The 26,041-nt window shown below is 36.4% G+C and overlaps 1 protein-coding gene across 4 annotated transcripts in view; it reads right to left on the reverse strand.

Moving 5' to 3' along the window:
* LOC140148782 (uncharacterized) overlaps positions 1 to 26,041 on the reverse strand; it is a 120,102-nt gene that overhangs the window by 22,537 nt on the left and 71,524 nt on the right. For 2 of the 4 annotated variants that reach the window (XM_072170848.1, XM_072170850.1), the window contains exons 3-6: positions 23,411 to 23,650; positions 18,258 to 18,395; positions 10,423 to 12,672; positions 5,740 to 5,773 (exon numbers count right to left, since the gene is read on the reverse strand). In XM_072170848.1, the coding sequence (XP_072026949.1) occupies positions 5,740 to 5,773; positions 10,423 to 12,672; positions 18,258 to 18,395; positions 23,411 to 23,650 (2,662 nt within the window). The remainder of the gene's footprint in view (positions 1 to 5,739; positions 5,774 to 10,422; positions 12,673 to 18,257; positions 18,396 to 23,410; positions 23,651 to 26,041) is intronic. The other 2 variants (XM_072170849.1, XM_072170851.1) reach the window with 2 other exon arrangements.

Below are 26,041 nucleotides of genomic sequence, written 5' to 3' on the forward strand. Positions count from 1 at the left end.
ATGTGTTTTGAAAACAGTTAATGCAAATTGGTTTCTCTCAAAAATTGAACATTAACGTCAATGCACTTACAACTCTAGTATAGAGTTTGCCATGTTATATCATCATATCAATTCATAATGATAAAAAAATAAGTTAAATGAAGAAATTATAGATGAACTAGCTACTAAGGTATTTATTTACAATGATATTATAAGATATTATAGATGAACTATCTACTATTATATTTATTTACAATGATATTATAAGATATTATAGAAGAAATTATAGATGAACTATCTACTATTATATTTATTCACAATGATATTATAAGATTATAAGAAAACAAGGAAGATCATTTCCAACATCAACATGCATATCAGAACATAATATCACAAAAGACATACAGAATATATAGAAAACAAAGAATGTCATTAACATGCAAATCAGAAAAGAATAGCACAAAGGACTTACAGAATAAAGAAAAACAAAGAATATCATTTCTTACATCAACATGCATCATATCACAACATAACAGCACAAGAGACATACAGAATATTAGACATCAATTTCTCAGCTTTTTCAAACACAGTGCCACATTTCTCACAAATACTCTAGACAGCATTTTCAAACACACTAGCAATATGACACAATTCACTCATCTAAATACAGTAAATCTTACTCAGGGATACCCATATTGGTGTAGTTAGGTAAGTCTCTAGAAACACCTTTTACAATAATGTATCACTGATTACCTCCTTACCATCCTTCAATGATTTTACATAACACGTCCATCAAATTTTGAAAATAGAATTAAAACTGTACAAATAAAACATCTGTTTCTTGCTTACATATCGTCATAAAGGACAACTTTATACTTGACGATAGCTCAGACACAGATAAAATAATTTCTGGGTCATCATCTCAAGTTACTCAAATCAAATACTAGTAATTACATATTGAATGCAAACTTTGTGATATGATCTTTTTATAGCAGACCTAGTAATAGTTGTGATATAACATCATCACTTGTTTTCTGTAAATTACCATAAAGCACAACTTTTACCATGAATAAAGCACCCTAGACACGGAAAGCACTAACACATACGCAGTTGTTTTCCGGTTCATCATCTCTAGTTACCAAAGTAAACCAATTAATTAAATATTGAACATGAACGTCATGATATAAACAGCGCAGTCTATTCATAGCATTCATGATATTTGTAAACAAATACACCTACTCCATTGGCATCATGTGAACGCCTCATATTTCAAACGCTCACTGCTACCCAATGAATACTCCATCCCTCTATCATCAGCAACATATACACCCACACACCAATCCGTTCATTTTCTAATTACGCTCATCTTTCACAGTTTTGGCATCAAGCCCGCCTAGAGGCCAGACTCAAATTTTGTTCCCCGTCATTATGCCATAAATTGTTCGCATTTACACCTAGAATAGAACTGTGTTTGTCGTTTTCACAGATATTGAACAGACAGTACGGTATGAGGGATGTTTACAGATTGCCTGTTCCGTCAGGAGGGTTTGGATGGCGTGGCCTTTAGGGAAAGCTAGTTGTGACTGTCTTTTACGTCATAAAATATTGCCAAAAGCATCTGTTGCAAAATGGATATACCCCTATCATGTATTGATATCCCTTTCTTGACGTACGCTATTGTATTATCGCCATATGATAACAACCAATTAATTAATAAAACATACCTTCCACCTTTAACCCCCTGAGCACTATACTGCGTTTCTAACAACAACTTTGATTGGTTGATGACAAGAGATATTCAGTTGAATAGCCAATAAGAATACAATTTTGAAAATATTCCACCCCATTCATTTTAAATGATGGCATTATTCTTATAAGATCACTGATTGGTTCAATAAATGAAACAACATCCATTCTGACCAATCGGCAGGTAGTTCTCATGGGGTTAAGGAAAGAGAAAAGCAGCCAAATTTGGTTGGGCACCAGGATGGACACAATAATTAGCATCTTGTCCAACTTTCAAAATTTATGTTGGCTTTAACATACTTGAGCATACATTCCCAAATTGTGACTTATAAACATACTCAGTCCATCAACTATACTGAGCTCTTCCATTTGAAATACAGACACCCCCTATGGAAGACATTACCTTGATCTCCCACACAAGGAGTGTAGATTTCAAACCAAGTAACCCATTCAGGTAAACCCATCTGAAATTCACACTCCCTGTGTGGAAGATTAAAGTCATGTTTTCCATATGGGGTGTATGGATTTTAACTGGAATAGCCAATTGCTAGCCTGCTCCATCCATTCTTATTACCATGATTACTGTCACATGTCCTCCCTACCCTACAGTCTACATACTATACCAGTATTTTTAGCTCCATCTCCACGGTATGTTCAAGCTCCCTGGTATTCTTAACTCACGCTTTCAAACCAACAAGGAAATTCAACACCATTATTGAAAACTCTACACTCGTTCATTTTCACCATTAATTAACAATACACTGCTGGCCTAAAAAACAAAAGGCGTAATACCGTGTTGTATTACACACGACTACTGAATTCAAGCCTCATGATTTAGCATTCTGATTTTCTAGTCCAATAAGTGCGACCTGATTATTCCCATTACTGCTTGTAAGCCAATGACTGCAAAATTTGAGAGGAGTGACATGGCTAAAATGATAAGGATTCACAACCAAATGAGCAGTGTGTTGAACAATTCTTATGTTGTATTGGGATAGGGAAATGGACCAATATGGTTACTTATTGGTAGAGGAGGGGGAAGAATTTGGCCATTTATGATGGACTACTCAAGCGTGGTAACCCATTGTTTCAAAAGAAATCATCATTGTGATAAGCCCGACAGAAACCCCTATCTATTACCAATTAGGAATATCCTAAAATACCTGTATATAATTTGGTTAACATATCTAAAGGTATCTTAGATTGTCTGCTCTTACACCATCCAAGTCACCTTTGACCTTTCTACTATAACATGTTATACATTGCTATCAGCATCTGTTGCATGTTTTCTATCATGCATAAATGCACACCTAAACACCTAGGGTGAGTGAGAGAGGATCTAGTTGCAGTGTAAAGTGATCACTTGATTCCTTGTTTATGCATGTTTTCTCAACGTGCATACTTTGTTTTCTCAACGTTTTAATGTTTTATCTCGATCCGAAATCCATAAAACAGCAATCTGGGGTAGCAATTCTGCTCAAATTGTTGTGTTAAAACTAGTTTTCTTAATAAAAATTGGCTGAAAATAGTATTTGAGATAACTTTTGTCATGTAGCTATCCTAAAATTACAAGCTTGCATGCAGAGAGAGGTATTATCCGAACAAATTGTGCAATGTTTAAGGGGACAAAAACTTTTGTTTTTGTTTAAAATTATAATAAGTAATTTGTAACAATGAACATAGAAGCTTTTTGAGTTGACATGAATCTTAATCTGAACTTTCATTAAACTCCAAGCCAAACTTTTTTCAAAATTTTAGAATTTGTAGTCACAGTCATAGAGGGACCAATTGAGTAACATTTTCTGCCCTACTTATCACAAATCCAGCCATGCTTTACATTTATATGACATCACTATTTTAAATCATATATTGAGGGGATAGTAAAGTAGGCCCGGTATCCAATAGCTGCAATATGGCATATGTGTACTACATAGTATGCAGTGAGTGTCAAATGTCTATGTGGCAGCTATTTGCAGATAGAGTGTTCAGGCACTAACACTCTGATATGATCTTCAAAGCATCACTTCCCAAGCATTATATTGCAGGTCATCAGCTAGTCACAGCTGAAGCAAATCTTATGCATTTTATATTGTCACTTGCCCCAGATAACTAATGGAGTATGGACAAATCATTACACAGACAAAACAAACCATCTTCTCACAATACCAAGGCTTATATTAAGCAGGCACCCAGGCTTTTTTACCCATGGTTGCCCAGTTTTGGCTCCTGTTGTGTCCAGTATGTTACACTACAAACTATAAGACCAGGGTCCAGGCATAGGCCTGCAAAATACTGACAATTTTCCTGATTACAAAAGTTTAAATTTGAAATCAAACTCACAACCTACTGATATAAAGTGTGTAAAACTAAATAAAAGTCTATCACTATTATAAATTAACCTTTTCTTCTCAAAATGTTTTTGTTTTAGATAGTTTAGATTTTGTACAGTTACCATTTTTTTTTCTTAGAAGAATAAAAATGTAACATGGCCAATTAACATTTCAGGCTCTAATATAGCAGATCATATGATCCACATTAAAGATCAGTTGAATGATGTAAAGGGCATGGCAGTACTGTCCTGTAGAACAACCAGGTGACATCATCACTCCAGGATCTAACGTAAGATGGACAGAGGCCAGCTGCAGCACATGCTTTTTGAATTGAAAACAGCCCAATATGGTCACAATGCAGAGATAACCCTGGCATCACCAGGTGATTCAGCCAGTTTACAGATGCATCATCAGGCCAACCATGCTAGTAGCTATGCACGCAAACAGCACAGCTGAACCCCTCAAGGGGTTGCGTCTTTGCTTCTGCTGACAAGAATTTAATTTGACACTGATTAGGCTATGCACACTGGTTTGCTCAGCTGCTATGCTCAATATTGCAATGGACCAAAAAATGTTGAGCGCTGCGCAAAATATGAAACATGTCTGTTCTATTTTTAAGTTACATGACAGCAGCGATGCATCTTTTTATAAGACTTTAAAGAAAAGTACTCCATAACATTCAACTCAAAAACTACCATCTCACCAAAAAGGGTGCATCATTGGCAAAGGTATATTCTCAAAACCAACCAGAAAGTGATTGGTTCCACTTCTATTTCATATGCTCACAGGTTTTATTTTAATCAAAGTTCACTTTACCCAGGCAGTACTGACAAAGTAATACATATATTTTAAGCTAAAGAGCACATTGAAGCGATAGCATCCTATGACCAAAATAAATAATCAACATTAGAGACAAGACTAGCCAGTATCCTGTAATACACAGACAACCTTATGGAATGAATATCATGGAAAGGAAATTCAAAAGGTTATCAAACGAAGCCACTCAAATTATTAGACCAACATTTATTTTCTTGGCATTACTGTCTTCTTTCTTCTTGGCATTACTCACTATCAATGGCATATAAGCTACTTAAACTTAAACCATCAGACATACGCACTCTGCAACTCTCTACGTGTATCTTCAGCCTCGGATCAAAAAAGCTTACTGCTTCATCCATAACACAAAAGCACTCTTGATATATTATTTACATCGAGGACCGTGCCAAAAATGCTAAATGATGAGTGTTGATGGGGGAGTTTTATTGAAAGACAATGAAATTAGCAATGTGGAAATAAACAAATTCATTTTTACACACACGCACAAACACCCCACATACAAACATTTATATATCATGAATCATGATTGAGAATAGGAAAAAATAGCATACATCTGAACAAAACATTAACCATAGATGACTATAAATGATGATAAATATACATAGATCATTCAATGAAACAAAACTAGAAATACGTACACACATACAAGGCCATGATTTACATTTAACGTTATAACCAATTCTAAGCACAAACAGCTAGCTATATGCACCAACAGGAAACACAGGATAGCACAGTGCTGTTGGTACCAAAATTAAGTTACTACGATTAGTTGACAAACATGTTTATAGAGAGTCAAAGTATACATACGTGTGCAACTAAAGATTGAGGGCGCTGTTTTACTACTTACATGGGTGAGGAGGGCACGAAAGACGCAGGATGAACTGCAGCAGTAGCGGCAGCACAAACAACGAATGGCGGGAACAGACCAACAGGAATAGAGACAGCAGCAAAGCGTGTGAGGTCAAGGGTCAGATGTGCAGAACACATGAATGTATATTGATATGAAGATTAATTGATGGGAATGACAATGACTTTTTTCGAATATCACTTTTTGCATACTGCTTTGTTTTTCAAATTGGTGATTTGCAACATTTAATTTTGTGTCAAAATCAGACAATTTTCAAAGAGGTAAATAAAGACCGAGACACAAAATGCCACCATTGCACAGCGAGTTACAAATCATTTTGTGTCTCCATTGCTTAATTTGACCTAATTAGTGTCCAGGGTGGGCTGGATGATGGACAAGGAACTCATTTCGATGACCAACTTACATCAATGACGATACTGTTTATTTCCCCTGTTATAAAGTGGTCAAACTGGTCATTCAAAATTTAAGTTGTAATTCAGGATCATAGAATAGTGGATGAAGAATTAATGTAACTCTTGCTAGAGTTAATTTCAATTAACACTCTTTGCCCATGTTCATGCTAAACTTAAACAGGCGTATCTTGCAAAGACCACACATTACTAGGGACAGGGCACTATTTAGGTCAAAATAGTATGTCCTTTCAAGTTCAATATACACATTAAAGTTACACTTTTCTGAGACCATCTTTGTTTTTTGTAAGATTGAAATTCACAAGTGCCACAGCAAAACTTTAAGCCAAATCTGTCAAACTTTCACATATTTTCAGCATTGACATTTAACTAAGCTTTTCATCAGCAAGGGCAAAATATAAAACATGATAAAGCAATTGTTTCTAGTCTTAAACAGTTTGACACATAAAAACACCTGTAAATTGCACTTTTAAAATTACTTTTTATCAACATGAAATGTATTAACACAATTTAACATCAAACAGATACAAACACAACACAGACATAGATTTCACACAGACAAACAGATACTTTTAATAATTTACCACAGCCATTAACAATGAACTATCTACTTTCTACATTTGTTATATTTTTCTTAATTATCAAACACCTGGTTCAACGACCCAAAACGCACTTGTCAAAATCGTCATTCCAATTGAGGCCAAATGGTAAATTTCTGTGCAATGATCAACGCATGCTGATTAATCAACTACAAAGTCACCTAATCATGCTGAGTAGATGTGCCTCTTTTGTTTTTGGCACACTGGCCATTACTTGATTAATTCATGCAAACATATAGTCAGCGACAGAAATAATACTAGTATTTTTTTCTCATTTGTCTGACAAGCTTGTCAATAACAACAGTGTGCGCTGTGATTGGTTGATGCACAAGTGAATGCGGGACAGTGATGTGCATTCACAATGCACAATTATTTTAGGATCAATCTAATCAAATGTATATTTCTATCTCTGACTCTATCTATATGATCACATTTATTTCAAGACTGAACAATCTATCAAATTCAATTAAAATAATGCACACCTACTATTCTCCTATGTATAAAACTTCCAAATTTTCTCCTTTTAGATTTCTTTGCTAAATAGTTATGAGCATAATTATGAAAAGGATAAACTTGGATGTAATTACCAAATCTGATATTTCTCTAAATCTTACTTGATATTCAGCAGCATTTTCTTTGAGATCATAATTGCATTTTAAAACACTTTAGGGAGTAATCTGCATTGCTCTAGGTAGCAATAAAAACAATGAAAATACCCAGTTTTACAGCGAAAGTATGTAGCCTACCAAACTGCTTTCAAAATTTCAAATTATATATCGCATTCAGAAGCAGCAGAGTTCTAATTAAGCTTAACAATACATGATATGATTAGCAATATCAGAAGATACTAACACATGTAAAATTTGGGAAATAAATGTGATCAAGTCAATAAAGGATAATATGTCACTAATTTATCACCCATTATATAACAAAACTACACTTCACTTTTATACAAACACAAACACAACAGTACTGGGCTATTCCCGTTGAAATCCACACTACCCCTGTGGAAGATTTTGGACATATTTTCCACAGGGGGAGTATGTTTTGCAAAGGTAATTGGTCATGGTAAATCATTTTGAAACCCAAACTCCCCCTGTATTTATGTCATTAGCTATATCTTCCACAACTGGAGTGAGAATTTCAAATGAAGTTACCCAACTATTTACTTTATTTGAAACTCATACTCCCTCTGTGTAAGACTTCAGCTATATCTTCCACAGGGGTAGTGTGGATTTTAAATGGAATAGCCCATTACTAGAACAACACACCATTAAACACACAATAAACAACCATTAAAGAAAAGATGAGGATCTTGCCCACTTGCTGACCAGGCAAAGACTTGATACCCAAATGCACCAGCTTGACTTCGAAAAAAATAAATTTGTTCAGTCTGTAAAAACCGAAACAATTATTCTCAGAAAAAAAAATGTGAAAAACTCTTGTTAATAAATTAATCATTATGCCAGTCAGAACAATGTGTGAAACCAACCCGCAATCTGAATTTTTCTGTCGAAAAATAATAATGTGTGATTATGTGGTGACTGAATGAATGAGAGTGGGGTTATATAAAACAAAGTGAGTAGAGTAGTTGGATATGGTAAAACAATAAAAGAATACAACCAAGCAAATGAGATGAACAAAAAACTTGCAACCAAAAATGACAAACGACGTGATGAGTGGGTATGACATGTGGGTCGGTTGGTCTTGGGATAGAATTATAGGTCATAGGTCATAATGACCACAGGTAAGGAGATACTAATTGGGAGGGTGGAAATATGCCTTCATCTCAATGTTGATATTTCTTCTTTGAATTCAATTTTCAATGTGTTTTCTCCTTTTCCCCCAATTCTCCTGAAACTATATATTTCCTTCAAATTCAGAACATATTTTTAAATGAAAGGACTAATAGTTGCTAAATAGAATTTTTAATCCATAACATCTTACCGAGTTAGAATTTTCACTATATTAGAAAATTCCTATGGCATTTACTTTATGGGTCAGTGTTTGGTTAATCCAAACAAGTTTTGCATTTTCTTTATAAAAACAAGTAAAATTTGTCTAAAATACAAACCAACTTGCCATACACTTTGAACTCCTATTAGTTATGTATTTCAATCACTACAATATTAAATGTCAGTAACAACTTTTTAAAGCCATGTTTACACTGATAGTGGGGTTCAGTTAAGAGATGACAGAAAAACACAAACAAAACTGGTTCCTGTGTCTTTCAATGAATATATCCTTGACACTGTTCAATGTCATTATGTAAAACATTTAAGAGACATCTGATTGCTGAGTTTTATCAAATCATACAACTGTCTGGCACTTTTCCTTTTCATTATCCAGTTTTTGTTGTTGCCCAGGCCATAGTTTATGGTAAAATGGACATTATAACATAATGATAGTATTGCAAGTGCTGTGTGTGATCTCAGCCAACTTAAACACTAAATATTGTTTCTTCTCAAAATCAAAGTGTATGAATATAATTTGTGACTTTGTGAGGTTATCCAAAATTGCAGTGCTCAGCAAATCTCACACTAACTAACATTCACTCTTTTACATACACTCCAAACACACCCCACACACTTGCACACTCACAAACAAGATATATGCAAATATACAAAAATATAGAATTATATATTCATTCATTACAAGATCATAAAATACAAGAAATATATTGTTCTCACACACAAAAAGAAAGTGCACAGATTGCTAAAACCTTGCTACAGATTATTGAGCAAACCAGTCAATCAATCAATTCAAATATGAATTAGTTCATATATATACAAGAGGTTAGTATGAAAGATGACAACAGTGATGATCAAATTGATAACTAAAAGTAAAATGCCACAGCAGCTTTTTTCTCTTTCAAATTGTATGTATGTTAGGTCCCTAAAATCCCATTGCATAAATAATGCTGAAATTTGGAATTGACTGGGGAAAAATTTCCAGGGGAAAGGCATCAGAAATGATGTTTAAACGCTAGGATCGCTTCTAAGAACAGGCCAGCAGACTCTGAAAGCACATAAACAAGCTGGGTTAGAGAGGTAGGGATGTGGTGGCAGAGGGTGTGGGTGTGTGGGAGTAAAATTTGGATACAGCCGCAGTGCAAGGTGAAAGCAAAATATAGCAAAAATATAAGGTAAAGCAGAATTAAAACTAAAAACAGGGAAAGATAAAAAAAAAAGCAATAATTTGGGAACAAAGCAAAACACGGGATAAAACAAGGTTAGAGAACAAATAAAAACGTCACCAGTGACTTTGTCGTTTTTGACTAAAAAAAATCTGAAATATTAAAGTAAGTTCTATTGCATGCTTGTGTTGTCCAGAAATCCATGATGTAGTTTTTAGTTGATGAAAAACAGCAAGCAAGTTATTGAAATCACTACTTGTTAATACAGTGGTAGTGTGGACATGCTTGCATTCCAGGACCTATATCTAACCAAAAAAGTAATAAAGGAAACTAAAGTGATTCTCATGTAATTTGTTGTTTTGGTTATGTTCCTGACTTTTTTGGTAGTTTTTACCTTGAGCGACTGGCAAAAACAGCCATGCAAGCTGGTGTCACACTGGTTTGGTGTTTGCCCGAGGAAAATGGGCGCGCCCTCATCCCCGGCATGCGGAAAAATGGCCATCACACTTTCACCCACCTGTGAGGGGGCATTATGCCGAGTGGCGGGTGAGTTATCGACGATGGGGCCGCAGCACGCCGGCTCCTCGTTAGCATTGCAAATGGTTTTGTTGCCGTCGTTACTGTTGTTGGCATTTGTGTTAGCACAGACAAGGTGATAGTTGTCCAGGGGCGGACGAGGGCTAATATTATTAGTAGAGCTGCTACCCAGTTTGTTGTTGTAAAACTGCTTTCGCGCCTCAACAAGGGATTCGCTCTTGCGGAGACCCATAGTGGTGACCGGTGGGGGCATTGGAAAAGTGGTGTTTTTGTTGGAGTCTGGTTTTTGTTGTTGAGATGATTCTGGGGAGGTTACCGTGGTAACCGATGTAGTAACTGGGGTTGTGGCATTAGACTTTTGTGGTATGAGAGTGGGTTTATTTGGTGGAATAGGTGGTGGGGTACCTCTTGGAGAGGGAGGCTTCTTAGGTATTTGACCATTGGGCTGTTGTGGTGAACTCTGTCCAGGAGGCGAGGTTTTCCCTGGTGGTTGCAAGCCGTTGCTGGTTGGTACACTTGTAGATACACTTGCTGGTACACTTGGCTTTCCTTGCTGTGGTGGACTGGAAGCAGCTTTAGTAGTCCCTGGTTGGGTAGGCGATGTATTATTAGTACTGGAAGGGGTCTTTCGCCAACTTGATCCCCCTTTAGTTGAACTTATCCCTTCAAAAGGTTTCGTAGGTGATGTACTAGGTGAACCACCAGACAATGGCCACCCAGGAGCTGGAATCTTCCTAAAACTCGACCTCGCTGAATCTCCCCTTGAACCAGGTGAGGAAAGAGCAGTAGGTCTCGTCAGTCCGGGAGAGCCATTTAGATTTGGTTTTTGAGGCAATGAATTCAGAGAAGTGGACGGACTGTTAACTCTAGTCAGTTTACCAGGCTCCGATGTGCTCTTACTATCACTGGAGCCCGCCTTCTTTTGCGGAGAGAATATATTACTGGAAGAACCTTGCGATCCTCTTTGTCCAGAGGCGGAAGACAGAGAAGTACTTGATGGAATCTTGCTACTTTTCTGTGTCGGTGGAGAACCGACACCTATTTTGCTAAGTTTATCTAGACTAGATGATTTGCTTAGTTTATCTAGACTAGACGACTTAGTCAATTTTTCCAAGCTAGATGCCGCACTTAGTGAGGTTTTTCCACCAGTTTTAGTTAATTTCTCATAGCTAGAAGCTTGACTTAGAGTTGATTTTTTATTAGTGTCTGCCTTTGTAAGCTTCTCCAGACTAGATGCTGGACTTAGCGCTGATTTTCGACTCCCTGTCTTTGTTAGTCTATCTAGACTGGAAGCAGGACTTAGCGAGGATTTCCCAGAACTGGGTTTTGACAGTCTGTCCAGACTTGATGCTGGACTCATAGATGATTTGTTTCTTTCACTTTTGGCTCTTACTAATCCAGATCCAGGAGCTGGACTTGATCGTGGGGAATTAGTTTTGTTCAATGAATGTCTAGGACTGTCAAGTTCTACACTCTTTGAATTTGTTAGATTTGGTTTAGAACCTGTCGGTTTTGGTTTGTTCGGTGCCGTTACAGGTTTGTGTTGACCAGAGTTTGGACTCAAGGGGCTAGGAAGCTCTTCCGATCCGGATGAAGAGCCTTCCGATTTCTCTCCCTTTTCCGCTGCAGCTCTAGGAGATTGGAATCCTTTCACTGTGTAAATTTTGCTTGGTTTAACTGATGGCATAGGGTTCCTTGATGTCTTTGTTAGTCTGTCTCTTGCTTCTCGTATACCATTGACAGCTCTAGGACTACTTGTGTCTTGCTTAGCGGGACCATTCTTTTGAACTTTTGAAGAAGAAGAAGCAGAAGCAGCAGAAGCTGCGCTGGCTTTCTCTAATTCCTCAATGCGTTTAGTTACTATCCCTAACTCTTCTCGTAATTCTTTAGTCCTGTTTTCTTCCCTATTTAATTTTGCACTTAGTTGTTCTCTTTCAATGTCAAATTCTGATAATTGCCTCTCCATCTCTGCTTCCATTGTTCCGGCTCTTCGTCTCTCATGGATAGCCACCTGGGAGGCTTGACGCAATTTTAGTCTTTCGGATAACACAAATTTCTCTAGTTCCTCCGCTCTTTGTTTTGTTTCATTGAGTTCAAGTAGTAAAATTTTTCGCTCCTCCATCATGGCTTTAGCGAACTGTAGATGGCGCTTTCTTTCCTGTGCCAGTGATTGTTGGTTTCTCTTCGTCTCTTTCTCCATCTTCTTCTGTTGAGCTTTTTCAAAATCCAACTGGAAAAAAAAGAAAAAAATATGATACATTTTAGGAACAAGAAATTATCTCAAAGTGCTAATGATGAAATGATATAAAAAGACAAATGGATACATTTTTTGTTAAATCCAAATATACAGATCCATCCCAGAAGAATTTTATGGCCTGTTAAAAATGATTCCTTTAATGTTAAGCTTAATACCCTTCAGCCCTACTGACTCATCTTACCACACCTCTGATTGGCTCAATACATAATATAGCCCTCTTTATAACCAATCAAAATAGTTCTTAAAGAGTCTGATAATTTGGCCGGTAGTGCCCATGCAGTTATCATTTTTGAACGATCAAATTTGAACGTATGCTAGAAGGACACCTTGAGTTTGTTTCAACTCCTGCTTGTGAATATTTAACAAAAATAGTCCTGTTTCAAAGATATTGTTATGTTTAATAGCCCTGCTTCAAAGATATTGTCATATTTAACTTACCTTTGAACTATAAAATAAATATTAAATACAAAAAATGTGCAAATGTGTAACTCTGCCATGCCGCCCTTATATCAACAAATGGCTTTTCTTTGACTAAGCTTGCCATACGGTAGCCTGTCATGTTCAAATTGCTTTGACATCATTTGGTAAACCAGCAGACGGGCCATCAAATTACTCACCATATCCCATAACACCTATAACTGTGTTCTCAAATTCTGTCATTTTTCATACAGCAAACATTTACAACCCAGTCATCATCTTTACCTATTGTGTCATCTGACTCACGCTTCTCATTACCCATTACATGATATACGACTTGTAAATCTCGCTCTAAACCTGTCAGCTTATTTCATAGAATCCCATTTCTACCATTAATGGAACCACTAAAATTTAGATGTTGGGCACATATCGACACTAACAAGACACCTTAAGGGTTTTCTATGACTTATTGTTCGCTTCACAATGCAAACAAAAAACATTGACCTTTTCTTGCCCATAAATTTGCCGCGCTGGAGGGATCAACTTCCCCCTCCCAACTGAAGTATAAAAGCTTGTCTTACAAAAAAGAATAATGAATTTTTGTGCATTTTGTTGACCTTTTTCCCTCTTCCCAAATGTGTACAATCTTTGTACCCTGAGTGATCACTAGAATGATGCAGTTTGATTATACTATTATATAATGTTTTTTCTTGATTTTAAAGTTTGAATACTTAGAAAATGTAACTTTGTTAATCTAATTTGCAGAAATACAATGTACTTCAAACAGGTGCTACACATGGCTATAAAAGTAAAATAGGTACAACATAGTTTAAGTTTGTAATATTGCAATGATTTTGTATGACATAAGGTAAAATGTTGCTACCAAAATTGGTATAGCCCATGGGTATTACGAAAGAGAAAAAGCATTTCTTTTACATACCCTATGCTTCGTTTTTTTTCAAACAAACACATTTTGCATCTTCTTAACAAAATGATTGCAACTGTACTTGGCAAATTTACCTGCATTCTCTAAAACCGTCCAACCTAAAATGTCCTAATAGTGCAACCTCGTTACATTTACCTCGCGGCGATACCAAGGTATAACAAGCATGAATATTGATTGACCAATAAATTCTCTGGACACCTTAGGCAAATGACTGGTCACGACTTGGATTACAAAACCAAGCTCAGATCCAGGGCATTTCTTTTAACTTTGCACACCTATTGGGACTGCTTCCCATCTGCCTATGTAAATTGAGAAGCCCCCCAAATCCCAGTATGATGAATGAATGACGGTCGCACACCAATAGTCTCATTAGATTGTGCCAAATGAAAGTGAGTCCATAACTCGATATCAGTGTTAAATTTAACAGCAATGATATTGAGCTTCTCAAATACTCAGAATTTATATCTGGATTTGGTATTTCCATTACAATGTATAACCTCTTACCGTATAATTTTGGAGAAAAAACACACCTTCCAATCGATCTAACCACGGTAATTTAGCAATTTGAGATGAGTCTGATACCTTTCGCGCATTCAACACCTCTTGGCACTTTTTTAATTCAGTAATGTAATCAATGTTGCTAGACAGGCAAGCAATTTAACATGAAGGAGATGACTGACTTAGGCTATTTTATATTGATCTACAATGCTTCTCTTGAAATGAAAACATGACTTATCCTATTTTTATTGTAATTTGTTAACATCTGTATCTATTTTATAACAGTCTTTTTCAATTGGCTTATTAAATTTTTAATTTGTTTTTACTATAAATTTGTTTTGCCTGAAAAAGTACGAGATTTTGGGTTCATATGAGCATATATAATTTATATCTCTGTGGATTTGTAGTGTTCTTCAAGATGCACCTATTATACAATGAGATCACTCTATGAGTATAGCACATTCCAAAACTGTTTTCTGATATATATTATTAACTTTTAATAGGATGCATTTGAATATTTAAAAATACAATTGTGTTCACCATAATTGTGCTCTCTACATCACAATTCACCAAGCAACATTGTGACATCATTTGCTTCCATATTAAGAATTTTCAGTGATGGTAAGAATTTACTCCACTGGTTTTTTGACTAGACAAGATTTTTATCAAAAATATGATGGGAAGACAGGAGGGAGCTTCAATATCCATAAACTGTCTTATTACTGTTCATGAAATTTGTCTCAAAGGGTGGAGGAAATTTTACCTGTTTTATCCCTGTTCTAGAAATGTGTTTCAAGGCCTATTCATACTCCACTTCGCGCACACAAATTTTTCACAGCGAAGAATCGTTTCTGCGATTGTCATCATAATCTAGGCCCTGCCTTGGCCTAGCCAGCCAAACAGCCAATCAGGCGAACAAAATCCAACTCCAGCAAATTTGTTGCGCGACGCATTTTTATTGCACAGATCATAAAATTCAGCCTCAAGGGTTATCACAGCGAAAAAAAATTTGAGTGCACGAAGTGGAGTATGAACTAAGCATCAGAGTACATCCAAGATAAGACAAGAAAACTCACAAGCAAGCCACAGCTTCTGGATTTGGTGTAGACTAAATTGAGAAAGAAGGCCCTATCTGCAATAGCTGGCCTATAGACATTTGACCATGTCTTCATACTAAATTGTATACATATGACACTTGGCAGCTATTGCTGATGGCACCTTCTTGCAATAAACAATCAAAATGCTTGACAACCCAATATTACTTAATCAAATTAAAAAGGAGGAAATTAGCAATTTACTCAATTTACTCTTATTTTACCAAAATTTCATGTTTAAATGACTTTATTCACATATTTTTTTTTTCAAATTTAGGATATCCTGGAAGGAGATGTCTACTTCTTCAAATGATTTTCTGCTCATATGAATAAACAATACATGCAATTCAGGGCCTCAGATTCAACAAGAATCAGAGAATAGACTCTCGTAATGATTCCCGTAACATTTATTGCTAGAATCAACTTTCATTAAATCATGCAGTAATGCGACTCAGATGCTTTTTGATTCTCGCTAAGTAGCACAAAATTGAGGCCCTGCAATTATTCCAAGTTTGTTACTTTCCCCATAAGATCTTGATTCTGAACAGCAGAATCAAGTTGAAAGGAACTTCTTCAGCTCTCATCTATACTTACTTTACTTGTTCTCTGTGCTATGTGTTAGTACTACCTACCATACGCCAGACTCCTGCTTAGTGCTAGTGCCAGAAAATCATGTATTTCAAGTATATTTCTTAAATACTAGTAAATCCATTTTCTATTTCTGAGGACACATTACATTTTCACTCTGCAGTTCTTCTTCAGACTGGTATTGCAGCTTTTAATTAAGAACTTAGTACCAGCTTGAAACTGTAACTAAGTTGTGTCATCAAAATATGGATTTTTTGGTATGAATTCTCAACAAATATAATCCAAGGATAATCCAGATCAACCTTCTACATGGATCATGTCTATGCTCCTGTATCAGAGCACAGTTCCTTTTAATGCCAATATCTCTTGTACACTCACAATAAAATGACCTTTCGATGAAGCGGACACAAAAACTCATACTCCACAGCTTGAGGTCAAATTATGTGTTATGATTCTTTAATGGAGGTTACTGAACTATGCCACTGGGGATGAGGCCATTGTGTTCTTCAACAAATCAATAAAGTGGTTTCAGCAAAATGGAGGCACAAAAAATTGAAATGTGCAATACTGTGAGGATCTTGTATAATATTGAGAGACTTTTGGGAGACTCGTCAAATATACATTCAGTATTAATTTGTCTAAGGGCAAAATAGAAAGCATTTTATCTCCGTCTCCTCTGGCACTAGCACTGTATACCTTTAATCACTGCATGCACATGCACCATTCAATGGTCAAGTCTTTCTCTTGATTATGCTTTAAAATTTTGATTAACTCATTACCTTCAATAATTCCATAACACCATAATTGTCTGTAATAAACGCCTGGGGCATGCAATCTTCAAAAGGAGGGGGAGAAAATCTAAAGTATGATCCACTTCCGGTTCAAATCCAATATGGCGGCGGTACCCACAAAACAGGATATTATCGCTGTAAATACTACAAAATTACATCTGTAAGTGCATTTTAAGCAAGAATGTGATGTACTTAGTGAAATTTATTCCATAATTTGGCAATGAACTGGATGGAAATTCAAATTAGAATACGTTTTGTCCATGCAATAGCTATCACAATAGCCAACACTGATGCCAGTTTTAAGCTTACTCACAGGAATATGGCATTGAAATTGAATTGCATTTTGGTCACTTTTTCACTGAAAAATCGCATGGGCGTTTATAAGAGGGGGAGTTTATTACAAACAATAGGGTACAAGGAAATATTATGATACACCTCACCTTTTGTCAACCAAGTTTTCACACCTAAAAATATTTATAATGAATGTCTTTATACAGGTTTGAACATAAAAAGCATGTGCGTGAAGTGATGTGTCTACACTCACCACATTAACTGTGCAACTAAGTTTCTACTTATTGAACTAGGGATGGGAAGTACTGTTTGTTTGTTTGTTTGAAATGATCTTCCGGTAGGAACTTGACAATGACCCATAATAGGAAAGGGTTCTTTCCTAATTCTAGAAAGCTTTGATAGGACTCTTTGACTGGCTAGTAGCTCATATATGAGACATACTATTAGGAATAAGTGGGCCCTGGATATATTGCACTGAACTTGCCGATATTGCAATCAAGATCAAGGTCTGATAAAAGTATATTGTCACCCTTTCAAGCTATTTGGTCTGAAAGATGAAAACTTATTGGTAACTCTTTTCTTCAAATTTTGCTTCTCTAACCCTTTCATGCTATTCGCTCTAAATAAGATGAAATCACCCTTCATTACACAGAACTCTATTTTTTCTTCACATTTTTATCTATGTATGTTAGGGATACTACGGTGCCAAAATTGTTGTTAAGGATAAGTTTTGGAATATTTCGACATTTTTGTTAAGAAGGTAGGAGGGCCATTCATGGTACATGTTAATTAAATTTCATTATGTCCATAAAGCTTGTCTGATCCTTTAGCACAATCCATACAGACATAACAAAACTTAATTAAACATGCTACTACTGAAGGGGAGAGGAGGAGGAGGCCATTGATTCACGCACATGCTCTAGATGTTCATACCTGCATGGAGCCCAAAGACGCTACACCAACCTGCTGAGCCAAGCGTTCTCTTTCCTTCTCCAGCAGATAGGTGACGTCGTCTCCCTGGGCGGTGTCCTGGGCATGCTTCCTCTTCTCCATGTCAAGTTGCTTCAAGGTCTAAAAAGTAGGTCAAGAAACATGAAGTATTAAAGTTACATTAAGCTAACATATATGATTTACTTTATGTTATTCCATTACATGGGTGCAGAAAAAAATAGGGATTTTTTTCTCAAATGCATTTATTATCCAACACAAATCATATCTGTGCTCATTTACATTCCTTGTTATTATGCAAATTCCATCCAAAGTTCAGAAAGATATTTACAGAGGACAGAATACCATGAACAAGGATGAGGGGACTTACAATATTTACCAACTACACAGGACAGGGCCGTAGCAAGCTGGGCAGCCTAGGATGCCATGGCCGCCCCACTTTTTGAGATGTTTTTTTGTTATGTTTTTCTTTTATATCTCTATTTCAATTTGGGCATATATTTGTAATTTGCCCGCCCCACATTTGTGATGGCCGTCCACATTTTTCAATCTTGCTACGGCCCTGACTGAGGATGCATAAACACCAGATCAGAATAAATAAGATCCCTGCTATGAATTTAAACACTTTTGTACAAGTAGTATTGGTCAATACTTAATTGTATCACAACAAGATCATAATTCATATTCCTTCATATCAGACTCAATCATGGATTAAAATGAATATTGACTATTTCAATGTTTCCATATGATACCAAACTTTGTTTGTTCACACCACCGTAAGACAAACATGATTCAAACTACATCCAGTAAATTTCGCTTTTTATGACACCATTACTGGGGTATCTCGTAACATTATAATTTCCCAAAGTCTCCTCTCCATTCATTATCAGTTGAAAACCTTTCTCCATTGTTTTAAGGTCATGTGTCATACTGAACCAACAGAGGAAAGATCTCTGGCATTGAACATACAAATAAGGCTCCACTATGATTATTGATTACTTTTTTATGAAAATAAATATTCCGTGCTGCTGGCAGGTTTATGTATGGAACTCAATCACATTGGTAAATTGCATCTGCATACATGCATTTGATAGCAAGCATGCTCTCTACGTGCGACATCATACCCAATTCATTACCGGAGGATAGTGAATATTAATTGCAAATACGGGAGAATAGTGAATATTAATTGATGATTTGCTTTAAATAGAATAATATTCCATTCAGTGCATAGCTCAATAGACGCTTTCCACAAATTTCAATTACCGGTACTTCTGAAACAGATTTACTATACTAGATCACATTCTTATACTCTGAAGTGTTCTCCAAAGAATGTGTTAATTTCTTGTCCATAAAATTAAATTTTGATTAAATATTTCAATTTTATCAGACCGAATGTTCTGAATTACCGAATGTTCTGAATTCCAAATTCATTCATGAGTTCTTTGCTATTGCATGTCCCTGGAGTAATCAAAGAAATCGTGAATGAATTTGGAATTCAGAGCATTCCCCTTTAATGACCTTGTATTTCAATGTTTACACACACAGTTAACCTATATAAGGCATGATCACACGGGAGCTTACCTCCGTGTTACCGTAATACGGAGGTAGTGCAAGGTCATGACTTAACACGGATACTTGTCCACACGATCCTTCCTCGTGGTCTTTAACTCTAAGCACTCCGTGTTAGCTGCACGGCTCGGTCTGGCCCTCGGTCTTTACTTCGTGGTAAATATAGGAATTTCCTGGAAGTTATAGGGCCGTTTGCACTGTGGAAGCCGATGTCTCTTAGTTTCAGGGCAATTATGTCCTATACACGTGTTCTTTAGCTGTTATTTTCTTCTCCACTCAATTTCTTCGTCTTTCAAGATCAGTTCTTCCATTTCTTCTTTTGGCCATTTAATGTTTTGTTTTGTTAGTTTTTTTTCCCGTTTTTGTGGTGCTTCTTTCATCATGTTCATTCTCGGTGAGAAATGGAGATAAATTATTGTGAATTTATGCTAAAGAAATTTAAAATACTGCGAAATTGTAAGTGTTGTATCCATAAGGTCAAGCTTACCCCACATCTTGTTCATACGGGCACTGACACGGAACGATCGCTTCGTGTTAGCGCGCTACCACAGAGATTTCTCTGTGGTAAATCTTCCGTGTTAAGCTTCGAGGTAGTTAACACGATACTTGTTCAGACGGGCGCTAACACGAAGCTACCTCAGAGGTAGCTTTGTGTTAGCTTAACACAAACTTACCCCTAAGCCCGTCTGAACACGGCTATAACCTGACACCTTCTAAACCTTTCACCCTTGCCACAGTAAAGTATTTGTATCCTCACAACCATGACATCCATTATCAGTGGCATGTGACATCACCCATTGTATTCATGTCATCAGTGTGAAATCATGAGATGGAAAAGGTCCCTCTCATTGAACTGTAAAGTACACAAATTGGGATCAAATAGATTTGGCAATGGTTTGCTCCATGAGGAATCTAAACTATCACTATGGACCACAATGGCCTCATCCCAGTGCCATAGTTCAATATTCTCAATTAAACAACCATAATGCAAAATTTGACCTCAAGTTTCGGGGTATGAGTTTTTGTACCCAAATTTTCAAAGTTCATTTAATGGATGTACAAATGTACTGGGATTAAAGAACTGTGCCTTGATAGATGAGTATGTTGTGGATCCTAGTGTATGAGATGCAAAGGTATCTTTCCTTGAACCTGTAAAATACACAAATCAAGTCTAAAAGGGGTGCTTCTGTTCTGTGCAGTATCTAAAAGAAATGAAGTGAAAGTGAACCTGTATAAACAAACAAATTGGATCTCTGAGGAATGTTGTTGCTCCATGCAACATCCCATATAGATAACTTTCTCTCTGTCTCTTTGCTATGAACCAGACAATGTGTAAATTAGGTTTGAATTGATGCCTAAAATGTTTCTCTTTCCTGTGAAACTGGGGAAGGAGAAAATACATTGATCTTTACAATCTTCATGTCTCTCTTGTTTGAAACATACAAACAAACTATTGAATCTGAAGAGGTACACCAGTGTTATAAAAGATTACACATCTTCTTCCAGGTAAAGTTAAAAGATGGTCAATCCTACACAGGCCTGGTAAGCACTCTTTCCCTTTACCATTTAAAAAAACTTGGAAATACTTGTTGACAGTTTTTGAAGATGTTATCTTATGTAATCAAGAGTTATTTTCAGTCTATCAAATACTGCAAAGCAACCAACAACCAGGACTTTCAAATACAATGTCATCGCAACAAACAATGACTATTACTTTACCATCACTCACACTACCTTCCTGAATGGAACCTTACAGCAAAGTACCATGTCAAGAAATGTCAGACAAATTTGGATTCTAACAACATAAAAACTCTCAACATAAAGCCCCCTTCAATGACTGGCACTCTACCCTACCAGAGATGAGATTGTAAGTGTAGAGACAGATGCAGATACTTAACAGATGGGCATAATACTTTTGGTCAGACCAAATGAAATACAGATTTCTAAAAGACACTCAAATTAAAGTTTGATCTTGGGAAAGGTAACCTGATCGTATGACATACACAATCACTTTCCATACCTTTCATTTAGGATAACCAATGGGATAGATCTTTATTCAAACAAGAAGCTCACTAGGTGACCCATCTCATTATTTCTCATAATCTTTGTAAAGATGACCATAGGATATAACAGGGGTTTCATATGAAAATAAATATAGGGGTGTAAAGTAAACTTGGTGGATCTGGGTCGAGCCATGCCAGTCATCATGAAGTCATTCCAAATGCCATCTGTTACCTACCAGCTTATGGCTCATGTTCTGCATACTGATGGTGATATTGCCATACAAAGATGTACAAACTCACAGCCATGCACGTACACACAAGCAGGGTTGTAGCTACCATGGGCGGCACCGGGCGGCCCTGCCCTGGACTGACACTGGCCGGCGGGCATAAAAAAAAAATTTAATTTTTTTTTTAACAAATTATTTTTTCATTATAAAAAACAAAGTTTTAGAGGGTGATACCCCGGAGCTTATCATGTGGTTTGGTCACTTTTAGCTTATTTCGGCTTTTATTTGCTGTGAACATGGTAATTATTCTTTGACTACAATCTAGATACCATGCAATATAGGCCTACTTTATTTGATATAATTATATGCGCCATGCCTCATCAAAGTTGGTGTGTTTATCACTGGCATGTTTTCTTTGTAATCAAATCAAACTATACCATGCATGTTGCATTTATAGCATGACAAATGATGACAAGTAGGGCACTGCCAACCGTCTGATTACAATTCCACATTTATGTCGTTAAAAATTAACCATCTTTTACAAGTTGACAGAATTATATAAATATCACTGAATATAGACCTGCTATACTTTATTATGAAACTAATGCTTGCATTTCATTAGATCATGACGCAATATACCAGCATAAAATTTGTAACCTTCAGGTAGGAAACAAACTCATTGAGTTATTGAATCCTACTGATAAGTAGTGAACTTAATATCATCCCAGGTTCACTTCACTCTTGCACTTTCAATTGTCCGCAATATTGCCAACTGCGAGGAGAAGCAAAACCGCAAGAACCTAGTAACCTAGTCTGCGCAAAATATGAGTCACTGGTGGCAAAAGGAGTAGGCCCATAGTTGAGACTACCAAAAATAAATTTTGCTAAAGATTGATAGGTTCTGCTATGAGAAAAGACAATGACAAGCGATGGTAACACCTTAGATATCACCTATGGGTCTCATGGGATTGAACTGCCATGTGGATTCACAATCTATGCAGTATTGACATGGAGGTGTATGAATTAAACAATAAGACAATCAGAAATGCACATCACATCGTTTGATATATTAGGCAAAATAAATGCTGATGAGCAGAAGAAGAAATTTGATCATTAATGGACTAATTATCTTGAAATAGAATTTCAAGGCAGATTTAGCGGTTGAATTTTGGCACTGAAATATGAACTGCCTTTTGGAATCAATTTTTATGGGAAATGCTCTCATTCATTGATTGTAAAAAGTAGCAATACTGGGAAAAAAGTTATTGCCTAAAATAGTACCAGTTTCTTCAGTTGCTGTGGAATAAAGTATGATTGAATCCATCTCATTCCGACTTACTCTATCATGGCTTAGTCTTAGACTATCCATTTGAGCTCTCATTTGCTGCTCTGCTTTTTTGTGTTGTTCCACCAGGGCCTGCAAGCATGCCACCGGGTCATTATTCGCATTGATTGTCCCCGGATCTTTCCCCTCATTGTCGCAGTCGTCTCCGTCATCTCGTCCCAAGGCTGCATACGGATTGGCTAGTGTGTAGCGTTGGTTGTTGCGTGCTGGCCGCAGGACTTTGCTGCGTTCCGCCTGTAGAAATAACAACAAACAGGAACATATTTTGTTAGATTGATATATCAATGGTATCTGGTTTTTGGTATACTGATAATGATGGTGAAATATAAGAGCTTACATACTATACGTGTATCTCCTGGGCTTACCTGGCTCTACTCCAAGATGTACAGAATAACGTCGGTATTAGAAATGATGAAGCGCTAGGATGCTTCTTGGATGTTATAGAAACATAACACTGCTCGAGATGTTTGCACTTATTACATGTATACCTTAGGGAGGTTGATATTAAAAATTCATCAGGCTTGAATAAAACTGCATATATATGAACACCAGTCTATACCAGTGACTGCCAATATTGAGATTAGTGCATATTCTAAAATTGATTTATGCACTATGTAAATTTGAGCTAAGTTGGGTTTATTTTTCAAGTACCAATAAATATTTAATTATGGCTTGCTTTTTAAAATTATACATTTCTATTATTGATGACCATTTTTTTAACCTTTATTGGTTGTGTTCTTTATAATGGAACCACAGATGATCAGTTTCACTCTCATCTATAGGGAAAAACAACATCACAAAGCTGACCCACATCTTTACCCATCACTAGGATCATTCTCATCTGTCAGTACACAGTTCTATACCCTCAATATACTTATACATATCAGAATGACCTTTGGATGTGTTAAGTACAAAAACTCATACCCGTACAACTTGAGGTCAAATTTTACACTATGCGTACTAATGGTGGTTACTGAACTAAATGAGACCAGTTTGGTTCATAGTGCATACATGGTACTATCTCATCAGACACTTCATGGAAATGATAGCCTTCATAGTTTGCTTTCACTAAATATTTAGGTGAAAACCATCTATCATCTTTGTCATGTTTGTAGTGATATAGGAAAACCCTCTCAGTGCTGACTGTGAATTTAGTAGACAATTCACTCAGAATAATATGAGGTTTTTATAATGCTAAAAATCATTTCACAAATGCATGTCTACTGTGAAATAAGAATCAGTATTTCATGAGATACTTGATATTCATGTAACATTCATTGACACACTCAAAGTAACTTATAATAAATCCCACCTCATCTATCACCTGATATCATCTCACTTGCTATCACATACAATGTTTCAATCACCAAATAGGATACACAATCAACAAACCTGTATCCAAATCATTCTACCAGCCCGTCCACTATTCATGGAGAAAGCAAAGGCAAATTTGTTCTAGCCTGTATACCTTGAGTCACAGGGCCTTTTACAAAGGCACCCCTTGGTTAAGTCAACACTTGTGCTTTAAGTGTGTATGAATTGACTCTTATGAATGACATCTGCATACATGCATTTATTACCCTGTAAACTAAGACGTCCCGTAAAACTGTTCAAGTTATCACCACTTCCATTGTCTTCATGAAATGGATTCACCATGGTGAAAATCATCACTTCTATCACAGAAATGAAATGCACCATGAAATGTTTTAAATTGTTGATGACTTCTGCTCCGGACTTTTGCACTACGGCATCAAATCCATGCTTTCTATCGCCATTGTCACTAAACTGAAATGCACCATAGACCCTAGAAAGCACCATAAATGGTTTAAATTGTTGATGGCTTCTGCACTGCCTTGCTTACAGCAGCAAAATCTGTGTCACCATTGTCACAAAAAATGAAATGCGCCATGAAATGGCTTTAATTGTTGATGACTTCTGCACTAAAGCATCAAATCCATACCTTCTATCACCATTGTCACAAAAATGAAATGCACCATGAAATGGTTTAAATTGTTGATGACTTTTACACAACAGCATCAAATCTGTGCCTTCCTGTCAGATCATTGCTCAAGGCTGCTATCAAGTAACCTCAAGTAATGCACACTGATGCAGAATGAAGTTACCAGAAAAATGAGATTTGCTTGAGAATGATGCAAATAACCATATGTTGGACACTTGAGATACAAATTAATGATTTTGATAGCATTCCTATAAATATTCAAGTGTACTATACTTTGTTTTGAATACAGAGTTCATATGTACAATTTGTACATGAACAGATAACTATGTTCATAAATTAAGTTTCAAGGTGAGAGACAGACATATAAATAAATTGAGAGCATCATCAGTCTTGCAGTAAAGGTGAGATATAGACAAGGCACATGAATCAATATGAGTTATAGCTTATATACTGAAGGAAATAAATCTCATTTTTGTTTTCAGAAATGGCAGCTGCAATGCCAAGAATTTGTTTGAAGGTAAAACAAAAACTGTTGCTACAAAAAATTGCCCAGACTGTACTTATGCTTAGCTGTCAAAAGCCAAATGGAAGCATCATACTACCTTTACAAGGAATGGCCACTTGACAGCTTTCTGACTGACTCACACCAATTCACGCTAAAGTGC

This window comes from Amphiura filiformis, chromosome 3 (assembly GCF_039555335.1).
Source record: "Amphiura filiformis chromosome 3, Afil_fr2py, whole genome shotgun sequence".
Classification (NCBI taxonomy): domain Eukaryota; kingdom Metazoa; phylum Echinodermata; class Ophiuroidea; order Amphilepidida; family Amphiuridae; genus Amphiura; species Amphiura filiformis.